Source organism: Sphaerodactylus townsendi, linkage group LG09 (genome assembly GCF_021028975.2).
Source record: "Sphaerodactylus townsendi isolate TG3544 linkage group LG09, MPM_Stown_v2.3, whole genome shotgun sequence".
Classification (NCBI taxonomy): domain Eukaryota; kingdom Metazoa; phylum Chordata; class Lepidosauria; order Squamata; family Sphaerodactylidae; genus Sphaerodactylus; species Sphaerodactylus townsendi.
The window spans coordinates 55,353,976-55,379,617 of NC_059433.1; the positions used below are offsets into that span (position 1 = coordinate 55,353,976).

The 25,642-nt window shown below is 41.1% G+C and overlaps 1 protein-coding gene across 2 annotated transcripts; it reads right to left on the reverse strand.

Moving 5' to 3' along the window:
* Positions 1-3,436: 3,436 nt before the first annotated feature.
* Positions 3,437-25,157, reverse strand: LOC125439017 (transmembrane protein 68-like). 2 transcript variants are annotated; one of them, XM_048507842.1, is made up of 8 exons: positions 24,917-25,157; positions 22,067-22,444; positions 20,746-20,910; positions 12,691-12,884; positions 10,375-10,435; positions 9,756-9,895; positions 5,179-5,757; positions 3,437-5,003 (listed from the first exon to the last, which is right to left on the reverse strand). In XM_048507842.1, the coding sequence occupies exons 2-7, from the start codon at positions 22,386-22,388 to the stop codon at positions 5,653-5,655; spliced, it is 987 nt and encodes a 328-aa protein (XP_048363799.1). In that variant the 5' UTR covers positions 22,389-22,444; positions 24,917-25,157; the 3' UTR covers positions 3,437-5,003; positions 5,179-5,652. The 2 variants fall into 2 exon arrangements, with proteins under 2 accessions (XP_048363799.1, XP_048363800.1); XM_048507843.1 differs by having other exon boundaries at positions 24,898-25,157.
* Between the last annotated feature and the right edge of the window lie 485 nt (positions 25,158-25,642).

Sequence of the window (25,642 nt, forward strand, 5' to 3'; positions counted from 1 at the left end):
AAAGGTGGTGGATGAATTGACCAGCGATCTCCCAAAAGGTATGAAGGAGGGCATCCGTCCCTCTTTTGTGTTGGTCACTGGAGAATGGAAACACGGCACACCTGTGTAGAGACTGTCACAGAAGATACTGCATCTGATGTTTGCCCAGACCTTGTAGGTACAATCCAGTACTGTGGGGGGCCCTTTTTGTGTTTCCCCCCACTACAAGATCTGCCCATATATTCCTGCTTTTTTATTCCTGATGTTTAACCAATCTTTAATCCATAAGAATAAAGTTATAATACATCTTGCAAAATACGAAGGTATTGTTTTTCATGGGTTTTACATATTGTATCACCTAATTGGCTGTATTTATTTGCAGCTGTAACTAGCTTCTTATTTCATTCCCAACTTTGGGATGTAGATATTTACTTTAACTTTATTGTTTTTAATCTGTATAAGCTGCCGAGAGACTTTGGTGTAAGGTGGGGTATAAATATTTATAAACAAACAAACAAATAAATAAGGATATCTTTTTCTCTCTACTTCCAAAAATACCAAAATAATATTAATCAAAGAATTATCTGTTCTGTCACACTCCTGGTTAAGAAGTAGGTTTGCATCCATGATGTTCTGGTCTATAACCACCAAAGTATTTAAAAGCTGTTCAATATATTAGAGCACCTGACTTTGTATATCTATTAGTGGCCACAGTGTAAAATAAGACATTGGTCATTATTTACCATATGACCCATTATATGAAGAAATTTAGAAGTTACCTAATATGTAAGGATCAATTTATTTGGAAAAGTAATGCGTTCTACATTTTATACTTCTGTATTTTAAATCTCATTAAAATTCTAATTTCATAATAGAAGGCTGCAAAATCATAAAAACACTGCAATCTTAAGAGCACTTTTCTGAGACTAAGCCCCCTTAAATAAAATTTCTTAGTTACATGCTTAGGTTGGCTCTCAAAGAATTTTTAAGTTACCCAACATTTAATTTTCTCAAACATTGCTGGAGCCTCACATTTTGTCAGAATATTCTTGCATCTTTCATGAATTGAAAACACTGAAAACAATTTAAGAAATTAAGTGCTTGATAGAAGATAGGGTAGACAATGCCACAGTTGTTGTCCAATATGCAATGTTATCAGCTACCATCAACACAAAATTGGTCCACATCAACAAAGGCTAGATTTCCAATGGTTGTAGCTTAAACTATTAATACATTCTAGCATTACATTTATTTAATAAATCCTACTTAATAATGATGCAAGTGAAGGGCAAAGGAATATGTTCCGCCAACATCTTTTTGAACTACTTTTGTACTAACAAAGAGACTGTACTTATGTCACAGCTTTCCCTGAGTCTGTAGCTGCAATAGCTCCTTTCATATACTTTTCAAGAAATATTATTGTTATATATGGGACACAATAGATTAAAAAGCTTAGAAGGGGGTGGTATGAAGAGAACGAGGACAACAGCATTAAGTCTAGCAAGATAATGAGAGATAGAAATAGGAGCAAGGAGTTATTGAGGATTTTATTTGTATGTGTAAGCTTTTAAAGTAGCTACTATAGCACCTTGAAATGGGTAGCAGCATTTCACATAAGAAAATGCCTTTGGATAAATATTTTTGTACAATAATTAGAAGTTTTGGCCCAAGTTCACTGATACATGTTTGTATCTCATGTATTTTCCAAGGAGCAGCAGTGGTGTGGTGGTTAAGAGCAGGTGCAGTCTAATCTGGAGGAACCGGGTTTGATTCCCCGCTCTGCCGCTTGAGCTGTGGAGGCTTATCTGGGGAATTCAGATTAGCCTGTGCACTCCCACACATGCCAGCTGGGTGAGCTTGGGCTAGTCACAGCTTTTCAGAGCTCTCTCAGCCCCACCCACTTCACAGGGTGTTTGTTGTGAGGGGGGAAGGGCAAGGAGATTGTAACTCTCTTAGAGTCTCCTACAGGAGAGAAAGGGGGGATATAAATCCAAACGCTGCTTCTTCTTTGTTTATATAAGATACCAATTTGATCTTCATAACAATGCAGTCTGTTAGATTAGGATGTCAGACAATGCCCAGTGAAATCCATAGCTGCCTTAACAGCCAGTTTTCAACAAACCTTTAAACCACTTCTACTTGCCCATGCTACAATTTTTTTTCTGCAGTACTTTAAAGAACACAAAGAATTCTGATGGATTTAAGCCCTGTAATTATTCAATAGTGAGCCTCACACTGTGTTTAATGACATGTGCATAGGACTGCAACCAATCAGCTTTTGGCTGTTGTGTATATGGGTCCTCATGGCTGGCACTGTGAGGAGCCACATGCATATAACACCACACAGACATGAGTTTGCATTCAAGCCATTTTGTATGGCATTCCAGTTGAGTTCACAATGCTCTCATTTAACTTTTTTCTGCTGTATGAAGTACAACCATATTCGACTTTGTTTTGATTGGCAGTCCTGGTTTTAAACTGGAATGTACTAATTGAACTCTAGTTCATGTGACAAAGTTCAAAAGAGAGAAGTCATAACAACTCCACAAACAAGCATTAAAAACTATTCAGCATATTATAGAAGGGGAAACTTCAGTTTTGAGAAGGATAGCTAACTAGAAACAGATAAGACATGTGTACTTTTACATCCATACAGAGTGGCAATTTTATGATCAATGGATTGGATCCAGATAGTTTTTTCACCCAATATTGCCTAGTCTCCCAACTTACTGTAACCTCTGGCTGTTTCTGCATGGGCAGAAAACAGCACCCTAGAGACAGTAAAAACACCATCTCTGGGGCGCTGTTCGCACAGCTGGCACTGCTGCGCTCACTCCCCTCAAGTGGGCTAAAAACACCACTTTTGAACCTCGTTAAATGAGCGAGGTTTTTCAAACGCGGTGTCTTCCACCCACTGCCGTGCGAATGGCAGTGGGTGAAAGGTAGAGTTTTCCCTGCACTGGCCCCCAATGCCCTCCTGGCTTTTGTCCCTCTGTGGAGGCCAGGGGACATGCCTCCTGGCCTCCGTCCCTGCAGTCATTGCTCTGGCCATGAAAGTCCTGCAACCTAACACTAAATTGAAATAACAAATCATAACTCCATGAAAGGAACATTCTGCATTTGAAGGAATTGTTCACAGCAGCAAAAAAGCATAGGAGATAACCATCCAGTTGCTTTGGAATAAAATGTTTAGAACTACCAAGCTGTCAGTTTTTGTAATCTCTTTGACAGTCATATGTGTTAAAAAAAACCCTATGGTATTGAGTGCCAGTCACATCTGAACAAATTAATTTGGTAGCAATTATTACTACTTCAGCTTAACATATATTAAACTCAAAACACTAATCTTTATGAAGAACTATTTGACTTTGGAAAATCTGCTTTGTGATACTAAATTGGTAAATTGTGAGTAAACAAACATCTATGAAGAACAAACATTATAGACAGGAAACAAGCATTTAGAAATAGCAACCGTTTATTGAATGTTGGAAGGAGATTAAAGGGATACAGTTGATCCAGCAGAAAGTGCTAAGCAAGAAGTATTGCAATGAGTGTAATGCCTTTATGTCCACAATTTAGGAAATGAGATCAACAATTTGGTTGTTATTGTATGTTTCACAAATAGGTAAATAATATGCAAGACTTTACTTGGAAACATGCTTTCCACACATAAAGGAGACTTTCTCTTGTTTTTCTTCTGGCTCAACTTTACATAATGTGAATAACTTCATTTTTAAAAAAGTTTGATAATTAAACATGGGTTTGCTTACAAGACTGGTTCTGATAATTCTGCCAGCCACTGCAGCATTACCAGCTGGTTCCACATTTTCAATTTCCTCTCTAAGAGTGTCAACATATTTCTCAAGTGATATATATACGTTGTTGGTAATCCTAAATTCATGTTCTTTATATCAAATAGTGACTGATGGATGAAACTTCCTAATTCCTGAAGTAGTTCCCAGGGATACAGTTTATAGATACATTTTTGTAAGTTGAACCAGATGTACCTTTTATCAAAGCGAAGCAGATTAATGAGTTTCATCACAAAGGGGAGTTGAGCAGAGATCTCCAACTGCTACATCATTAGCAGTCAATTGATCTGTAGAAGGTAACTAATATTAAATGACTATGTAAGCCTACGCAGAGTGTGGGACTTTTGAAATATATGTTTTGTACAGAGCATAATTTGCAGATAGTTTACAAATCACTATTATTATTATTTTAGCAAGATGTGATTGCTGATTATGGGAGTGTTAGCCAATGATATAATTACTATCAACATTTATTGCGAAGTGTGGACCTTCTGCCTCCAGTTACTTTCAGGCGGTGATATGTCATCCAATCTGAAAAAGATTTTTCACTGAATCATGGAAAAGGTCTGCATATGATTGGTCACATTTTGCCTGTTCCATTTTGATTGGGTGTGTACCTTTTTTTTACTTACTTCACGTAATAGGCCTTGAATGTTTTTATATACTGGTCTATTTGTTCATCCAGAGTGTTTTATTTATTTTATGCATTATTTTTATGCATTATTTGTTGCTTTTCAACTTTAAAAAATCTTAAAGTGACTTCCAAAAAAGAAAAATGCATGAACTTTAGATCATGTTACTACTCTTTAACAGCCTTAAGTGGAATGGGCTCTCAGATAAAATAGTTATAGAGGATCTATACTCCTGACTCCGGTGTAATATGATGGGAAAAAAGTCAGTTTAAATAAAACTGTACTTACACATTCAGAAGTATACTACATCATTAATTCTGTACAGTGCCCACTGCATACATTTTATGCTAAATTTCCAAAATTGCAAAATGCATAAAATAAGCATGCATGAGAATAAATCGACTATTAATGCAAAGCAGAGTAGATTTGATGTAATAGCAATTTCAAAAATTCCAGTATTTCAAAAATCTAACTATAATTCTGGAACACAATTCAGTTGGAGTGGAACCTGAAAAATGGACTCAAATTCCATTTTGCTGAAGGACTGCTACTGCAACCCCTTCTTGTAACAATCACACATCTCCAGACCACTCGCTTTCTGCTAAGTGACTGTAATCCATTGATCACCTTGGCAGTGGCTAAATTCTTGGAAAGCATTTTAAACACCCGTACTTAAATGTTTTAAAAGTTTTCTCTTTTAAATGGAAATATGCTAATAATTTATATGCCATTAAAGGTTAAAAATGAAAATGAACAATCACACATCAATTTTATCTTGGTACTTAAATTATAGCTACTATCTTTAGTATAGCACACACCATCTATGCTTATTTATTAAAAGAGGAAGATTGATTAAAAACAATAAAGTCTGAACTGTGGGGTGATACAGAATTAACATGTAATAGTCCAAATATTCATTCACAGTAATACCAGTTATGTAAAGATTAAGCAACCAAAAAAGATGTGCTACAAAATCAGAAGTTCAAGCAAATTTTGTTACAAGAGGTTAATTTAATCAAAGACCATTAAAAAGTCAAAAGCACAATTTGTTAGCAGAAAAAAGCCTCAAAACTAATGCAGACTAGCATTAATAACAGTGCTATAACTTCTTATTTTATATACACTAACCCACAAACATAACAAAGTAATATTTTAATTATTGTGTCCTATAATTAAATAAACATATACAATTCACACATACACATATTATTTCCAAACTAGTGCTTTCATTAATCATGTTTTGGATGTTTATTAAAACGCTCCAACAAAGCTTTTGGTATGCTACCTGGTATTTTTTGGTGTTTATCTCTGAGATTTTTAATTGCGTTCTGTGTCTGAAAAAGAAGGAAAAACATAAAAGAACATTTTAAATCTGTATTACCACCAACAAACCACTCAAGTAGAACTCATATTAAGCATTTCAAGGCTACTATAACTTTAAAATTAAGACTATTGTATCTTAATTCGTTAACTAATCAGTTTGCAATCATTGACTATCTTATTTAAATCTATGATAAATTCAATTGAATCACTATCTTATTAACTTCCTAAGAAACTAATCAGCATCCTGAATAACCTAGAATAGCCCAAGCATGTCAGATCTTAGGGTCAGTAATGGTTAACTTTAGATGGGTGACCATCAAGGAAGACCAAGGTTGGCAATGACCAACCATCTCTGTTCATCTTTGCCATGAAAACACCATGAGGGCGCATTGGGGGTGGAGTTGCCCTTTACATAAAAGAACATAGTGTCACATAAAATAGACAATGAAAGGGGAGCTGATTTCCCCTACAGAATCAATGTGGATATCAATACCAGATGTGAAGAATAGTTTAATATTAGGAATATATTATCGTCCCCCTGACCAAAGTGCACAAGAGGATTCTGAGATGGAAAAAAAAATTAGAGCGGCCAACAAAAGCAAAAATGCAGTGGTAATGGGTGATTTTAACTATCCCATATAAGCTGGAGAAATGCATGTTCAGGTCATAGTAAGGAGAGAGCTTTCCTGGATATGTTAAATGACTGTGGCTTAGATCACATGGTTGTGGAACCAACCAGGGGAGAGGTGATCCTAGATCTAATTCTATGTGGGACCTAGGACCTGGTGCAGAAAGTCAGTGTTGTTGAGCCGATAAGGAACAGAGACCACAATGCTGTCAGATTCAGTATCTCTACATGCGAACAAGTGACAGCTACTAATGTAGTTCAGTGGCGAAGCCACCAGGGGACAGGGGGTGCGCGACACACTGGGTGCACCATTTCTGGTCACATGGGGGGGACAGAAAAATCCCTTTCCCCTCCCCCTCCCCCTGCAGTGCCCCCATGCCCTCCCTGTGGCTCCCCCCCTGCGGAGCACCACCCCACTTACTTTTAGGAATGGAGCAGGCTGGAAGCCTGCCTGCATTGCCTGAGCCTGGTGGGAACTACATTACCCAGGGGCTCCTGGGAAATGTAGTTCCCACCAGGCCCAGGCAATGCAGGCAGGCTTCCGGCCTTATTCTCCTGCCTGCTCCTTTCCTAAAAGTAAGTGGGGTGGGGTGGGGTGTGCAGGGGGTGTGCCACGGGGGGGCGCCATGGTGGGGTGGGGTGCGCTGCAAGGGGGCACAGGGGGAGCCGCGGGGGATGCAAAAGCCAGAGTGTGCACTGGGCGCATTCTGGTCTAGCTACGCCTCTGATGTAGTTACATTCGCCTTCAGAAAGGGAAATTTCTCAAAGATGAGGGGGATAGTGTACAGGATGCTGAAAGGGAAAATCAAGAGAGTCAAAACTTTCCAAGATGCTTGGAGGTTATTTAAAAACACAGTAATAAAAGCTCAGCTGGAATGTGTTCCGCAGGTTAGGAAAGGCAGCACCCAGTCCAAAAGAAAGCCACCATAGTTAACAAGAGAGGTTGAGGAATTATCACAAAAAAGAAAATGTCTTTTAGAAAATGGAAGTCCAGTTTGACTGATGAAGAATATGAGAGGAAACACAAATAGTGGCAAAAGAGAAGCAAGTTAGTTGTAAGGGAGGCAAAAAAGGATTATGAGGAATGCATGGCTGCGAACATCTTGACCAGCAACAAACAGTTCTTCAAGTACATCAAAAATAGGAAACCAGCTAGGGAAGAGGTAGGCCCATTAGATGACAAAGGAACAAAAAGTGTGCTAAAAGATGGTAGGGAGATTGCAGAGAAGCTGAATGAATTATTTGCAACTGTCTTCACCCAAGAGGAGGTGAGGAAAATTCCTGCACCTGAACCAAGCTTCTTAGGAGGCGAATCCGAGGAACTAGCAAAGATAGTGGTAGACAAGGAAGAAGTTCTGGCAGCCATTGATAAACTAAATGCTACCAAATCCCCTGGCCCAGATTGCATTCACCCAAGAGTTCTTAAAGAGCTCAAGCATGAAATTGCTGATCTTCTCACTTTAATATGCAACTTATCCCTGAAATCAGCCTCCATCCCTAAAGACTAGAAGATGGTCAATTAGTAAAATCTATCTTTAAAGAAAAAATTATAAAACATGTAGAAAAGCAAGACCTGCTGAGGAAGAGTCAGCATGGCTTTTGCAGAGGCAAGTCCTGTCTTACAAACTTACTAGAGTTCTTTGAGGATGTAAACAGGCATGTGGATAAGGGGGAACCAGTGGACATTATCTACTTGGATTTCCAAAAGGCTTTTGACAAAGTTCCTTACCAGAGTTCTATTGAGAAAACTCAGCAATCAAGGAATAAGAGGGGAAGTTCTCCTATGGATTAAAAACTGGTTGAGAAACAGGAAGCAAAGGGTGGGTGTAAATGGGAAATTCTCGCAATGGAGAGATATAAGGAGTGGTGTCCCCCAAGGATCCGTTTTGGGACCAGTGCTCTTTAACTTATTCATAAATGACCTGGAAGTAGGGTTGGGTAGCGTGGTGGCCAAGTTTGCGGATGATACCAAATTATGTAGGGTGGTGAGAACCACAAAGGATTGCGAAGAGCTCCAAGCGGACCTTGATAAATTAGGTGAGTGGGCTAAGAAATGGCAAATGCAGTTCAATGTAGCAAAATGTAAAGTGATGCACATAGGGGCAAAAAATCCAAACTTCACGTACACGCTACAGGGGTCAGTGCTATCAGTCATAGACTAGGAAAGGGATTTGGGCATCTTCGTTGATAGTTCCATGAGAATGTCAACTCAATGCATGGCAGCTGTGAAAAAGGCAAACTCTATGATGGATAATTAGGAAAGGAATTGATAATAAAACTGCAAAGATTGTCATGCCCTTATATAAAGCCGTGGTGCAACCGCACTTGGAGTACTGTGTTCAGTTCTGGTCACCACATCTCAAAAAGGATATCGAAGAGATAGAAAAAGTGCAGAGAAGGGCAACGAGGATGATTGAGGGATTGGAGCACCTTCCTTATGAGGAGAGGCTGCAGCGTTTGGGACTTTTTAGTTTGGAGAGGAGACGTCTGATGGGGGATATGATTGAAATCTATAAAATTATACATAGGGTAGAAAATGTTGGCAGAGACAATTTTTTCTCTCTTTCTCACAATACTAGAACCAGAGGGAATACATTGAAAATGCTGGGGGGAAGAATAAGGACTAATAATAGGAAACACTTCTTCATGCAATGTGTGACTGGTGTTTGGAATATGCTGCCACAGGAGGAGGTGATGGCCACTAACCTGGATAGCTTTTAAAAGAGCTTGGACAGATTTATGGAGGAGAAGTCAATCTATGGCTACCAATCTTGATCCTCTTTGATCTGAGATTGCAAATGCCTTAGCAGACCAGGTGCTCAGGAGCAGCAGCAGTAGAAGGCCATTGCTTTCACATCCTGCAGGTGAGCTCCCAAAGGCACCTGGTGGACCACTGCGAGTAGCAGAGTGCTGGACTAGATGGACTCTGGTCTGGCTTGTTCTTATGTTCTTATGTGCAGTGGGGATAGGATGCTGTAGAATGAAATGCCAGTGCTTTACAGAAACTATGCTGTGCAACCAAAAAATAAATAAATAAAACCACTTTGCTCAAGCCACAAAGAAAGAAAACAAACTTTGCTGCACCATACTGATACTGCTCTGCTTAGATATCATATAGATATAGGCAGTGTTGGGATCCAAAAATTTTAATAACAGGTTCCAATGGTGGTGGGATTGAAACAGTGGCGCCGCCGCACACACGCACCTCCAGTCCCTATTGGGCAGGGAGGTTGCTTCTCGGCACTCAGAAAAAAATTAGTAACCACTTCTAGAGAAGTGGTGAGAACTGGTTGGATCCCACCTCTGGATATAGGGTTAACAACGGTCCTGAAGAGAATACACAAAAGAATTTTAAAGGGGTCAAAAATATTCAAAACGTACCTTTTCAGTTAGTTCTTCAGCTGTTATACATGGATCATAAGGAATAGGATCTCCTACATATGTGCAAAATTTGACTGGAAACCCTCCATATATTGGAACAATTGGCCACCGGGTATGCTCATATAGCCACTTTAATGGCCCTGTAAATAAGATATAAAATATGCTCATGTTTTGACAAATGTAGTGGGGTGCAAACCCCTTGTTTTCTGTTTCGTAATATCAGATGTATAGGTATGTGAGAAAAGGCCATGCAGTTGACTCATAATTGTATAGTGCCTTGGCAGTCATGCTTGATATTTTCCAAGGCCTTAAGATAATGCATAACTATTCAAAATTATGCATGATTCAATTATTTCAGCTGGTTTATGAGTACATCAACATGTGCTAGATTTCAGTACAGCCTTTGGCATAACTATACAACATTGCACAGTTGCAAATCCTAGAGCGGAAAAAACACCAAAAAAGTAGAGCATTTAAGGGACAGAATGGTAACAAGAGGAGACAAGCTTAATAAGATTTTAAATAATACACAGAAGTCTATTTAAAATCAGTGGAATTTATAAAGGTTTCATGAGGGTATGAACAGCACATGGGAAAATAAAGGCAGAATCAGTCTTACATATTTTTCCAAGTGTTCTGTATCCTTCCCGAAGATTTGCGGTAAAAACAGGGATGATGGGCTGAAAGATATGGGGAAAACATTGCCAGAATTTCAGCCTCCCATTGTTTAATTTTCCTGCACTAACATTACGCTGTCCATGAAGAAAATATTATTGATGACAATCTCTACTAGTGTATGTAATCATGTCTTACTGTACCTATAAAAGTTTATGCTGGAATTAAAAAGTTGCTCATCTTGAAGTTATTGCAGAAGTCTGCAATACTCTGATTTACAGTTCAATAGGGTACTGAAATAAATGCAATTAGACTGGTATAACTCTGTTCTGTTAGGTAATCAGAGACACAGAAGTAGACCAATTTAAAACTGCCCAGCCATGGGTAACCACACACTGAAAGCTTTTTGTGCAACCTTAAGAATGAGTATTGAAGGAATGCATGAATGAATGCCCTTGTACAGGTCTGTAGAATTTTGGAGAAATGAAGGGTTTCTTTTCCACCAATGATCAGAACAGTAGTTTCTGCACCCAGAAGTACTGCCAGAATTTCACTAGCTTTGCTCCCAGCCTTTCTTTTCTGCACCTGCAAGTACCTTTCAAAAGCAAACTGTTTATTCAGATAGCTGCTGATTTCTGGATCACTCAGGTAGCCCAATCCAGATATTGTGGATGAATGAGCTCTTGTAGCTGGCATGGAACCGCATTGGCATGCTTGCCCACCCTGCCAGCATAAGTGCCACTTATGCTGGTGGAGAGAGCAAACAGGGAGGCATGTGGCTGCCAAATTGCTCCACAGTGTCCTACCTGGAAAAGCCTGTGCCCCACAGAGCTGTGCGAGCCTAAAGTCAGATGCTGGAGCAGCTGTAGAAAGGCTAGGGGCATTCCCAGAGACAGAGCTGACCTTAATCGGCTTCCATTGGACTTTTGGCCCAGAAACGCCCCCAGCACAGGAGTTGGATTTATCCCATCCAAAAGGGTGGCATAAGTCCATTTTTCCCTATGGAGGGCATTCAAGCAGCCAGGAGTTTGTCAGTTTTTGCTGCCTCTCTGTGCCACCTAAAAGGCCACTGGAAGTGGTGCAGTAGTAGTGCTGTCTCGGCTGCTGCAGCCTCTGGACTGAACCATAAGAAAGCAGCAGCTTCAACATATTAGGAACTTTTTAAAAACAGTATTTGAGTAAAGAAGATAGACTGGTATTCTGTAACAGAAACAATTCTTCAGCAGCTTTGTTCTACAGGCATTAGAAGACAATTATTCCTCACATGTCTTGTACCCCTCACAGAGGCATAGCTGGGCCAAACTGCACCAAGTACGCAGTGTGTTTTTTCCACCACCCCCCATCACCCCTGTCCCCCTTTCCACACTTACCTTAGTTCCTTTTCTTTTTCTAGTACCTTTTCAGGCTGAAAAAAGCAGCCTCGTCACATTTCAGGCTAAAAACTGCCTGAGGAACTATACTTCCCAGGAGACCTTGTGAGCCCCAAGGTCTCCTGGGAACTGTAGTTCCTCAGGCCATTTTTGAGCCTGATCTGTAAATAGGCTGCTTTTTTTCAGCCTAAAAAAGTACAAGAAAAGGAACTAAGGTAAATGTGAGAATGGGTGGGGGGCTGCGCAGGGGGTGGCGCGGGGGGCGCAAGGAAAAGGGAAGGGGCTGGGGTGATTTTCCACCCCCCCCCCAGGTGCATGCCCGGTGCGCAACGCACCCCCATCCCCTTGCCACTCCACCACTGACATCTCACCTGTCTTGTACCTGTGGAATAAATATCATTTTTTGTTCTTTAACTGAAGGACTTAATTTCCTCTTTCACATTCATTCACGATAGATATTTCCTCCATACCCTTCTCTCCCTACATGCACATACAATAACAGTTCTAATTCAAATAACAGTTCTAATTCCTTTACAGTTCTGCTGAAAAGTTATATCATGTGAACACATGAAGCAGCCTTATATTGATTATTGGTTTATCAAAGGCAATATTATGTACACTCTGACTAGTAACAATTCTCCAGCATATCATCCAGTCTGTTGATGGTTTCAACAAAAGAATTCCAATGAAATTTCTTGTCCTATGACAAACCAAAACAACTTGTACATATTTTCTAACCAATCCTGGATAACAGTGGAAGATTCTACTAATCTTATGCAAGGGCCAATGAAGATGACCTCATGCAGATTTATTCTGAACATGCAGCAAAACTTCAAATGTATTGCATGTTTAAGATTATTTATTTCAGTCATAGACCATCCATAAAACTTAGAACAGACCAGTACAAATTCCAGTGTATAACAAATAATGTATTGCATGTGGTAACTCACCACTTTTGCATCTATGGCCACATGAGCAAAACCTGTACGGTTGCCCCACAACAGACTGTAGTTCTCATCGCTAAACAGTGCTTCTCGGACTCCACCAGGTAAGACGCCTAGCAAGTACCCTTTTTTCAGAATTTCAACACATTGTGCTCTTCCATCTTGTGTAAGACCTTGTACATTATAAAACAGCTTTATACCTGAAAAAGAAAATTAAGCTATTATATTAAAAACCCTAAAATATGTAAGAATTCCATACAGTAGACATAAATGCGACAACTTATTCCCTGGCCCCACAGCACAGAAAACAAGCAATTTTAATACATGATGGTTTTGATTCAGTGGAGAATTTGCACGCATGCAAGGGGATCAAACTGATCTGCTTGTCCTGCGGCATACTTTGGACTTCCTGCTTAACTGGTTCCTGGGAGAAACAAAAACCCTTCTGTTAAAGGGGTGGGGAGATGCTACAAAGAGACGCACATACACCAGCACAAGGTGCAAATGTGTCTGTAGATTGGCAACATACACAGGCACCTGGTGTGGCAAGGGGCATTCTGGGGATGGACCAAGGGATGGAGCCAACCTTAGCTTCCACTGCCTGCCAAGCCCCCTTGTGCCAGCAAGGCTGGTGCAGAGATACGCCATGTTTTCTGTGGCATATCTCTGTTATTCCTTAAAAAGGATTTCCATGGGGTTTATTTGTTTTCTAGTTTTGTGGGCTCTTTGGAGACAGCAGGCTGGGCCCAGAATTGCACCATCCTCACCCACCAGCCCTCTCTGGTTTGGAACGTAAATGGACCTAGGCCATCCAAAAGGGTAGCATAATTTCGAGCCCCAGGCCACAGTGCACCTGCCTGCCTGAAGTGGAAGTCAACTGGCATCAGCTCCATCCCCAGGAATGCTCTGCTCCCATGCTAGTATCCAACTGGAGGCCAGCACAGCTCCATAGAAAACCTGAGTTCCAGGTTTCACCACCGTGTAGCTGAGGTGCAGCCAGCCATGGGCACCTTTGCCCCCTCTGCCAGCAAAGATGCTCCTTGTGCCATTGGAGGGGCCAAATAATTCATCAGCATAGGCCCATGCTGATTCCACAACTCAATTCAGCCACCCATAGGATTGTGCTATTAATCATTTTTTAAAACATTTCCCAAATATTAAATCGAACTATTATGACCATCTTTTCATGATACATTCATATGTCTTTCCCTCCTTTCTAATATATTTTCAATACAATACATCAGGAATATTATTAATAATTTATAAATATCCTTCTCTACTCCACATTTTTAAAGAAATATTATAAATAACATGCTGTCTATCTTTAAAAACTTAGTTGGTGTTTTGTTCATATAGTTCTTTAATGTTTTCATTACTGCATATTCAGTTCATTCATTTTCTGAGTCTTCCCGCCATGACAGCCTTCCACTTTCCATTTCACTTAAAATTTTATTTCCAGGATTTTTGGAACGTTTTTCAGCAAAATGCCCAACAACATACTCTTAGCTTCCATACATGTTTGTGTTAAGTGCTGTCAAGTCTCTTTCTATTCATGGCATTTCCAACATTTTCCTTTATAGTTCTTATCCATCTTCTCAATATCTTTTGGGGTAATATACCTCCCCCCCATCTCTTAATGTCTAACTGGTTGTGAATTTTCTGTCCTTCATCCATAAGGTTTCCCATTGTTGAAGAAATCTTCCCCCAAAATTTGCATCCATCTTTCCATACATGTTTAAACTTGTTCTTTTTTGTGTGTCAAATTGCGGTAATAATTTATAAACTCATCCTAAAAATGTTTTATCACCTTTCCAAATTCAGTTAACTCCTTTATTACACCTTTCCCTGTGTGGATGTTCTTTTTTAATCTTGAAACATGCTGAAAATGTGTAGCCACTGTACTTTTTACCTTTATCTTTTACATTTTGCCAAGACTTAATTTCTCCTTGAGAGTTTATCATATCTCCACATGTTATAAATCTACATCCCTGCAAATCAACAAGATATCCTTGAAATAGAGAAGATTTTTTTAAAAAAATTAAGATGTTTAAGGTGACTGGGGCAAGCACTGAAATTGTGCCCCCCAACACTCAAATATGCATTCACTAACATAAGATCTCGATTGTTGTTACTTTGCATCTTAAGCTCAGCTGCACAGCTCTTCCCAGCAGCCAAAAAACCCCTACCCTACCCCTACCAAGGGAGGGGATGGACGGGGAGGGGGCCTGGCATCTGGACATGGCCCACCCACCCTAGCAGAGGGAGAGGGGTGGCATGCAAGAGAAGGGAGTGAGTGAGGGGCAGCATGCAAGGTAGAGGAGGCAGTTAAAGCATACCTAAGTGCATGATGATGGTTAGAATCCATGTAAACAAAAAATGAAGGTGAAAACCCACTGTGAAGCAAACAGCCATGGGATGATCATTTGCAAATGGGTGGAATGCTGACGAGTGAATGTGGGAAGGTGACAGAAAATGTGGAGAGTGTAATGCAGCACCATCTGCTCCGCTTCCCCTCTGGACCAAGGGGGAAAATTTGAGCTTTCCCACTCTTCAGAAACATGGGACTTTTCGGATCTGCCATGCCGACTAAAAATTGTGTGCAACTGGAAATCAGCCCCAAAGGAAACGTACAGTCATTGTGGGGCAGGCCACATGTACATAATAGGCCAACATATTAATGAGTGATCCATAATCAGATATTTTAACATATTCTGTAACATTAAAAAGCAGTTTCAAGGGAAAAGTGAATTACTTGGGTATCTCCAAGTTCTATATTTATAGAAGAGGGGGGAAATGTTCTTTCTATCTTTCTCTACCCTGCACATAATTATGGAAAAGAACAGATTCTTATATTGTACCATCTTTTTGTCTACAGAAAACAATAGCAGTTACTGGGACTAATAGCACTCTTAATCAATATCATTAACCTGTAAATGATGTTTTGAGAGTCACAAAGGTCAAAAATTACTGTGTTTCATACAACAATGACTGCATCATCAGCAAATTACAGCAAAGTAGCTGTGTTCAGTCCAGTAGCAACTGCGCTTAGTTCTATGGATTGCTATGGAGCAGAACAAGCTAAAAGCAAAAAGACAACAGGAAACAACTATGCTAATTTACCTAGAATAATAGAGAACAAGAATGGATAAGGTAACGATGCTTAATGGAGTCCAAACAGTTGTTCAAAAGAAAAAGAAAGTTTAAGTATGTTTCTGCAAAGAGATGTGCTTTACCCATGGCCCCATGGCCCCATGGTTTTTGTTTCGAACTCATTCAGTAGAAAACCTACACGACAGGTTGCAAAATAGCAATTTTTCATGATAGAGGAGGGAAGAGGTAATGTGATAGCAGAGGATAAAACTGGCTATATGTTAACATATTTTTGGGAGCTCACAAAACTAGATTATTTCTGAGCATAACATACACAAAGGGAAGGAGGCAGAAGCACAAGTAACTTGTGCTCCTTAGTCTTCATTCTTCCTTGTAACAACCAGGGTAGAATGCTCATACATTATGAAGAACAAAAAGCATTTTATTTGAAATTCTTCCTTTTCTGTCAATTCATGTGTTCCGTCCATAGAATAAACATGCACGCACACCTCTATAAGTCAAAGGATCAGAAGTTATTATAAAAGATACTTAAACATAAGAAGCCAATGCTCAGAAAACCAGTTACAAATCTGCCTAACCATCTGCAGTCCATTCTGATACCATGACATGCCAAAGTTGTAGGGTTACAGCACATTCTTTTATTATAGTCGAGAGATGCAAGACCTTGCTGCTTACATGTCATTTCCGAAACATGGACAAGAAATATTTAGCATATTGTGAGTCAGTTAGATCAATGGTTTTACACTACGGTGACCTCTGGTTATTCTGCATGTGCTAAATGTAATAGCAGATAGATGGTAGTATTTGTCATGCAATAATTAAAGCTATTCCTGATACTAAATATCTGGCAAGACCAGAATATCCATTTATGAACCAAATCTTTAAAATGAATGGCATGGTTAATCTATGCATTAACGAAAACACAAAACAAAACTCCACCCTAATTTCAGCTAAAGCATGCTTAAGTGCTTGATAAAGATGATTGCAAGAAAGCCACTAATATCAAGCTGTACATTTTTAACATGCTGGAACTCTATTTGGTTTCTGACTTTCTAAATCCTTGGGTGATATACTCATGAGAACAGATGTTCTTACCCTGAAAGAATGCATCCCAGGACATTTCAATTGTGTGTTTGTGTGCTCTGTATGTCATCTTTCATTGAAGGCTAAATATTTTGAATATCCAGTAAGAAACATCCAATTTCCCATTAGACATTTCAGCAACTGCTGTTCTAAAAATGTTATTTATGCAATTTTCTGCTCTTGTCATTTCACATGTGTAGGCAAAGTACCAGACATCTGTGAACATAGCTCGAGATGGAAACATAAAGTAGTAGATCCCCAGTGGCTGAACATTATATTTCTGCTGGACACACAGAACAAGATATGAGGTTTTGTGTGAAATGAAAATTCAATCGCCATCAGTTTGATCATGCTAATACAGACAGGATTCTGTCACAGCAGGAAGCTAAATTGTTGCCCCATAGCAACTAGTAATGAGTTTTCTAGTTTCTTACAAATGTTGGCACTACTTACAATACAGAGATGTTATCATCATGTATCCTTAAACAGTCATTGTACCTTTAACTATCTGCACCTGAATATCTTCCTGAGCATGGGATGCAACTTTTGGAGCTTTTGTTAGGAGAATGCGACTCAAGAGGTCCAATTTTCTGCACTAGACGTTCTTATCAGGCTCCCCAGCACCAGCATAAGTGTCCCTGCACCAGCATAGATGCCATTTTACACTGCTGTGAGGTGGTATCTATGCTGGCACAGGTGCATTCCACCTCCACAGCCCTTTCACTCTTCTGTGGCTTGACTTGCAATATGTTCATTTTTCATCCATTTCATACACAATAATTCAATGAATCAATCAAAATTTATAAATAAAAATTTTAATGAAGAATTTTGTCCACATTAGGAGTTCAAACAGTCCACTGACTAACAATTTATTTCTCTGTCTGCTCAATTTATAAAATGCAAAACATAAAATTATAAAGAAAAATTAGGGAAATAAGACTGGAAAGGATTATATTATGTAAAACTATAATAAAAAGCACTGGAAAACAGGAAATTAAAAATTAAAAAAAATAAAATATCAATATTAGTACATGTTAGTATTAATATAAAATTTAAAAGTTACTATTATTTCAGCATTGAGTATTAGTCCCAAAAATGTATTGGCTCTAAACAATGGTCTCAGGAAAAAACAACAACATTTGACTTGCAATTCCTTCTTAGGATCACAAGATGGCCCCAGAAGTCCATCCTATTCAATCTCAAAGTATTCTTCTTGTAGCTACTAATTCTCTGTCCACTAGAGGGTCCCAAATCCACGACTACCGCATTCTATCTTGGTCTCAGTTCCCAAACTAACTGTGCCATAAAAATCAAGCAAGGTCTTCTGTAATACATTTTGGTCCTTCCAAAATCAAATCTTGATATTATGCACAAGCAAATTAAATGTGTTATTAGAAACAGTGAAAACAGTAGACTTCCAAGGAAGCAGCTGTCTGAACAGTAGCACTTACAAAGTGCTCCAAGGCTTATCCTACTGTGGGATGTTTGAAGTGAGAAACGTCATCTGAGAAAGATTACTTGTTTTCCTCTCACCTCTCCTAGAGAGGGAAACCAGATTTGACAGGTGAATCCTTGCAGACCTGAAGGCAGTTGCAGGCTTCTGAACAGTGAGATAATGCTGACTAGAAATAGTATATAGGAGCTGCCTCTCTCTTTTTTATTTTGTTTCACTTCGTTATTTTCTTTTTAATTTCTTTCACTCTGGGGACTCTTCTTCCAAAAACTAAAAACTTGGCTGAGGAGAAATCATATCTTGTTTCCTGCTTTTTGGAAGTCATGTTAACAGAAAGAAAGAAAAAGAGAGAGTTGAAATCTCTGCTGGTGAAAAGAACAACAAAAAACTTGCCAAGAAAACGTTGAGATTTACAAATGTGCCTAACAATTGCAACTATTTACTATACTAATTGACAAGCAAATAAAAAGAGACATAAGACAAAAATTTATAACTGACTAGCAGGGCCCAGCCACGCGTTGCTGTGGCAATTGTCCTTCTCATCACAGTCCGCAACCCACATAGATGTCCACGTAGGTCCAATGATCCGCAGCATAGCCTTTTGGGGTGGTCAAATGGAATCCCTCTTTCCCTTTTCAATTCACATTGTTATATGGTGGTGCCTTGTGTTTTTAATATAAAGGTAACCTTTTCCATTCCACAACGGAACTGTCCAGAGTGCAAATCCCGCTGTCCATGAGGCTGGTTGACACGCACAGTCCTGGCTTGGGTAAGGCAGAACTGGGGCAAGGAGGCTATCCCAGTCAGGCAGCAGAGGCAGGGTGGTGAGGCGCTCAGATCGAGGCCAGCTCCCTGGGTTCTTAAAGGGCCATGTGCAAAAGAAGCGGAGCCAGTAGTGTTGGTTCGCCCCCACACCATGGATTTTCTTAGAAGAAAAAGGCAAACTCCAGCTCGCTTTTAGTAAGAGAACTGTGGTGAATATGAGTGAGAAAGTGGGTAAGTGGTGGTTGGATGTGACGGAGGGCAGAGTGAGGTGTGTGAGGATGAGCTGGATGTGTATTGTGGTAGCAGTGGGTGAGGCACAGAGAGTGAAAGTTACCTGAGCGTGAGGGGGGGGGGGCCCACCTGACATCTCAAACGGCAAAGTGTGTATGTGTTTCACTTCCACTCGTATAATCTACCAGTATTACCTATTTGCTGTTTTCACTGCTCATCTCTGCCCATCTGCACAAACATTCTGAGCCCTCATCCCAAGCCCTCAGGCCACAGACAGACAGGCTGCATGAACATTCTAAGGGTGACAGTTGAACACAAACAGCTTCAGGGCCAGGTGCGCCAGGAAAAAGACGTTTTACCTGGCTCAGGTATGGACTTTCGGTGATTTGAAGGTCCCATTACCTGCCTGCAACAGGGAGGAACATCCTGTGAAAATTTGGGGGAGAGCAGTCCAGCCGTTTCGGCGCTAGGGAGTGACTAACAAAGTCACTGTTTGCTTTTTATATATATAGATTCCTGGAGATATATAGAAGGGAAAGAATAGTAAAAGAGCCAATGCCATATTTTCCTCCAGGGAGCGGTGAAAGGGGAAAAGACTCACCTTTTAAGCTCAATTAATTAAAAAACTAATTTTGGGGACTTGCTTGAATTTTGGAAAAGCTTTTTAATACCTGGAATTGGATGGCTCTATGCCAATAAAGGCTTGCTTCATTTCCACTGAATTGGATGGCTAAAATAAATGGGCGCTTTCCAAGTTGGCAAAATCAAGACCTTTTTTTTTTTAAAGCTGGACTTGTATACTCTCAGATGGGTTGAAAATCTTCCCCTCTTTTTGTGTGTGTGGTAAATGGACTATTTTTACTTTCTTTTTCATTATTAGCAGGCATATCTGTTTAGCTGGCAACTGGATGGAGCTTTTTCTTCTGGGATGCAGCATTGTTTTTATTTTATTTATTTTACAAAATTTACATCCCATCTTCCTGTCTTTAGCAGGACCACTAAGGCAGCTAGAAAATTTTTTTAATTGTCTTAAAACACATTAAACACAAAAACACATTAAAACAACTGAAACAAAAGTAAAATACACATACAAAAAACATAAAATTAAAATATGCAATTTGTTTATTAAAAATAAGTTTGTTACTGTAGCTAACTAAATCCTTCAGTGGTTTTCCAATGCAGACACCATCACTGTAAGCCTGTTTTTATAGGTATTAAAGGAAGAACAGTTGTGACATATCCTTACAGAACTCCAGTCAACATGTCAACAAACAACTAGAAAGAGAAGAATTTAACACCTACCCAGATAAATTAAAATATGCCTGTGTTTCATGTCTGGTGTATAAAATATGACATTGTAATTTGATTAGGTTGTAACAAGCAAATACATCTCCACTAACACAAAAAGCACATTTTACCTGGGATTTTTGAAAAATGGTAATCAACGACTGAGCAGCAGAGTCTTCCAGTCTTTAAGTAGAGTCTAGATAAAAAGTAGAAATAGTCTAAAGGAAATGCTCCATGGTAAAGAACGACGAGCCCTGGTCCTTTTGGTACTTTATCCAGCCCACATACTTCATAACCTGTTTAAAATGCAAGATTAGCATTATTTCTTGTTAGAAACTCCTAATGCTCCGTTATTGGCCCCACCACTCCCCATGTTGTTGTGAGATGCCTATCTTGGGAAACAACTGCTGTTTTTAATTGTATTTATGGAAACTGTGTTTACGATGATTTTATATATTGTTTTATGTTGTACACCGCCCAGAGCCCTTCGGGGATGGGGCAGTATATTAAATCTAACAACAACAACAACAACAACAACAATATTCTCAAAATTCTAAAAATATCTATAGGCTCATCAACACCAGGAAGTCCTAGTATATGAGACCAGGAATTTACCTTCTGTCAAATTCTGGCCCCTTTTACTATTGTGAGGAAAATGGGAGCATAAGCATACTTAATACAGTAGGCAGTGGCTCCTAAAAATTATGATTATTATTTGTACTCACTAGATGTACAGGAATCCAGAACTATTTCTAAATGCCTGTAACAACACAGGATCAACCAAACCCAGTCATATCCTGGGTTGCCAAATTCTAAACTTGTTTCTCTAGCTGTTCCTGTAATATCTGTTTGATCTGCAAGCAATTATAAGATGATGGTATTAAACTGCATGCCATGAAAAGCACCAATTACCCATTTAACTCACTAAACTTCTGTTAAAGTGACAGGACATTTGCATCCCAGGGAAAGCTGAAATTAATCGTACCTGCAACCTTATATTTAGGCAGCACAAGACTATTATTCTCATTAGTGTAGTAGCTACAATGGGGACACCCAGGGATACTTGCCCTGGGTGGCTCCTGTTGAGTCATGTGAGGGGGTGGAAAACTGCCCCACACACTTCTGGCTTGGCTGGGCCTGGGTGTGACGAGCACGCATCGCTTGGGCAAGCCTCGGCCCATTGGCAGGTCTGGTGTGCCGTGGCCATGCCCTCCAGCTGCTGCCTGAGGGGTGGGCCATGCCAGAGTGGACGGCCCAGTGTATACAGGATGGGATGGAGAGCATGTCCACGGACCACCAGGCCGGCCAATGGGCTGAGGCCTGGCCAGACGGCATGCTCACGTCGTGCCCATGCCCAGCCATGCCTCTCATCCTTCCCCATTCCCCCTGCCAGCAGCATTGGCCCGCTAGTACAATGTGTAAATGCTGTCCATATGCTGTAACAATACTTACCGTGCCACACGATGCCATACATGTCCCAAAGAGAAGTCACTGCCCTTCTTCCATTGTCCCATGATTTACTGAGATAATCTCCCTTTAAATTATTCTTTCTTTTGTAAATATGAAGAAGAACAGTAGAAAGATAAATAAAGCCAAGCACAATTAAAGTAGGTGAAAACAGGATTATGAATGGCATCAACACCCACAAAAGAGATGGTGCATAGTCTCCAAAATCCCATAGGTAATCATTTGGATAAATCCATTCTTTCAATAAGCTTGTCAGCCCAGTCACATCTTCTTGCCCAGGAGAGTAAGACTCACTTCTGCTGGTCATCTTTCGTATTAAAGGGAATCACTTGTCTATGGAGGATGCAGTTTCTTAAAGATGACCTAAATATAAAAAGGACACTTAATGCCTGGTATATAATTACACTACAATCAGAACTTTTATGCTATTATTTGGATTTCATTTCAAAAGCAGTCTTGTTTAATTGATATTAGAAGGACTTCAATGTTGCAGGATCCAAGACTAACAATGGAAAACATTGGCTTGAGTCATGATATGATCCATCTATATCGTATATTGTATAAGATACCATGTATCTCTTCTACATGTTCCCATCCAAAGAGAAGGTGCTGAACTGAATCTTTTAAAAAAGAAAGGCTAGAGAAACTTCTATGAATAAGAGAAAGTGAAATCCTGTACTGTACTGTACTGTACTGTACTGAGGGGGCAGCTCTGAAATTTTTTTAAGGAGACAACCACATCACAGCTGGTGACCATTTGTTGCATAGATAACATTGGATACTGGTTCACATTTTGTTGGAAAACCTCAAGATCTGGGTTTTTTTTATTAAACCCTTCAGATTCCTTGAATGTTACTTCTGTTGTTTATAAATTAGCTTAGCAATTATTTCTTTTACAACCAATCAAATACAGGCTGTGAGGCCTTAAACCAACATGAGTTCATGGCCCGGAGCACTTCCCCTCCCCTGACCACATGCGCACTATCTGACTAGCCAGAATTCCATGGCAGAGACCTGGTATGGTGTAGTGTTACAATGATGGATTAGGTCCTGGGATAACTGGGTTCAGTTATCTCTGTCAACCACATAAGCTTCTGAGGTAACCTTGTGCCCATCATAATCACTCAGCCTAACCCACCCCCACAAGACTGTGCTGTGAGGATAAATTGTCCAGGGGAACAATGTGAAGAGTTGTTTTGAATCCTGATCAAGGGGGAAAGTGGGATATAAATAAAATATAAGCAAACAAATGAGGTACTCAAACCTAGATCTTCCAAATCCAAGGCTAATACTCTAAACTGAGGCTATCCTACTTTGGTCACATTATGAGAAGACAAGTATGTGTGAGTTAAGTACCATCCAGTCACAACCATGGGCCTTTCCCCACTCTCTTGGATCCCCCCTATGCCACGCGCTGCTCTCAGCACGCAGCATCCCAGGCGCGCCCGGGCATCCCCACAACCCCGAGCTCTGCGCGGGGTCATCGAAAGGCGCCCTTAAGAAGAGCGCCTGGGATGCCGTGCGCTGAGGGAGTGCGACAGCGGCAGCATCAGGGCGGCTGCGCTGTCGCCGCCCCTGTCGTGCGGAGTGCCGGGGGACCCCGCGCTACCCTCCTCAAGTAGCACGGGGCTTAAGGTAAGTGGGGAAAGGCCCCATCTTATGGCCACCCAGGAGGGTTTTCAAGGAAAGAGAGGTAATTTGTCTTCCACTGAACAGAGGCCCTTTCCCCACTCACCTTTGCCCGAGGGTTGCTGCGGGCAATTCCCAGCGCGTGCAATTCCTGGCGCGCGCCCTGGCTTCCCCACGACCCTGCACTCTGCGCGGGGTCGTCAAAAGGCGCCATTTCAAAAGGCGCCAGGAATTCCACGCGTCGAGGGGGCGGGAGAGAGGCAGCGTCGGGGCGGCTGCGTTCTCACCGCTCCTGAAGTGGGGAAGGCAGCTGGACCCCGTGCTACTCTTAAGGAAAGTGGGGAAAGGGCCAGAGACCCTGGTATTCCTTGTTGGTCTCCCACCCAAATACAGAGTCACTGGAAAAGCAAATAACACTAGGAAAAGATGAAGGCACCAGGAAAAGAGAAAGCTCCAAGATAAGATGGACTGTCAATCGAGGAAGTCCCGGCCCTCAGCTTGAAAGACCAGAGCAAAGCTGTTAACCAGAGGCGTTTTGAAGGACATTAAACCAGAGGCTCGCCAAAGGTGATGCAATTTGGTGGCATCTTTCTCCTTCACACAGAGACAGTGGCATACTGCTAATGCGCACGCTGTTTGGTTACGTGATACATCACTGCCCGCTTCCCTTCCTCTCCGAGTGGGCTGCCTGCTCAGAGGGAAGGGAAGCGGCGAAGGCGCCCCTCCACCCGCTTCCCTTCTTCTCTGAGCGGGCTGCCTGCTCAGAGGGAAGGGTCCAGAGGGATGGGGAGCCTGTTGGCTTCTCCTGTCGTGCCTGCACTGGCGTTGGGAGAACTCGAGCCGCGGGCGCAAGAGTCGGGGGAAAGCCAGCCGGCTTCCCTTCCTGCCCGTCTCGTGCTGCCGGCTCAGGTGATGGGGTGGAAGGCGGAGCTCCGCGGCTCGCAGGGCACCACGCCACGGCCACGCTGTGCTCCATAGTGAGGGCGACCGGAAAAGGTTTTGTCTCCGGGCATCCCCTCCATTCGCCGCTGCACACAGAGGGCCTTATTATGCCGCCCTGTTTTCTTAGTCTAGTAGTCCCTGCCTCTTACCGCTGCTCCCACGCGGAGCTCCGTTCCCTCACCCCCCAAGAATAAAAAGGTGGCCCTAAATACTACCCTGCCTAGCAACGCGCGCTGCTTTCCTACCCGCCCAGCTCGTCATCACCTCGCTCCGACTTTGCATCTGAGGCCCGTCTCAGGCGTCAAAGGACCTTTCCTTCCAAAAATGCATGATTTGGGGCTCCTGCCTGCTGAAGACCCCAGGCAGCTTGGGGCAGATCAGGCAACTGGAGTGTCCAGGACCCCTCCAGTCTGCTGCTGCTGTTTTAGGAGAGGCGCCTGGCCCATATCTCAGCGGCGGATTCGTTTCAGTACAAGACTAGGAGGGGCGGAGCGTTGAATGGGAGCCGCAATGCAGTTGAGACGTTGCACGTCTCCCTGCTGCAAAAGAGGGGGGAAACGTTTTAACCTGTCTTTCTCTTCAAAACGCGCTTTTGCATCGTTCTGTCTAGTTCCATTGAACAAATGCTCCTCTGAACCTGGTGATGTTGCAAAGAGACTCTTTGTTTAAGAGATTGAAACGCTGACTTGTAAAACCTTGTGTTGAACTAAGTACTCTTGAATTGGTAGTCTATAAATACTGTCTGTCATGGATTTAAACCTCACTGAATAAAATGAGACTTGTTTCTGAATAGATTTGTCTGGGAAATCCTGACTTGTGCTTGTACATGTTGGCTGACATTTGCTCTTCTTAAATATTTATCAGTAATAACTGTTTTGGCTGGAACATTCAAGCACATGCGATCAAGGTTAATGCAAGACTGTATTGCTCAAGGAGGTGTAATAAAAGAGGAGGCAGCGTGATGTCACAACCCTGACGTTGGTGCACTAT

What these genes read in the sequence shown, in the direction of transcription:
- LOC125439017 (XM_048507842.1), bottom strand. Translation starts at nt 22,388, where the DNA reads ATGACCAGCAGAAGTGAGTCTTACTCTCCTGGGCAAGAAGATGTGACT. An exon ending in GTATGGCATCGTGTGGCACG is followed by an intron (nt 20,911 to 22,066) that starts GTAAGTATTGTT and finishes CATTTTAAACAG; the next exon opens with GTTATGAAGTATGTGGGCTG. An exon ending in CAGAACACTTGGAAAAATAT is followed by an intron (nt 9,896 to 10,374) that starts GTAAGACTGATT and finishes TCTTATTTACAG; the next exon opens with GGCCATTAAAGTGGCTATAT.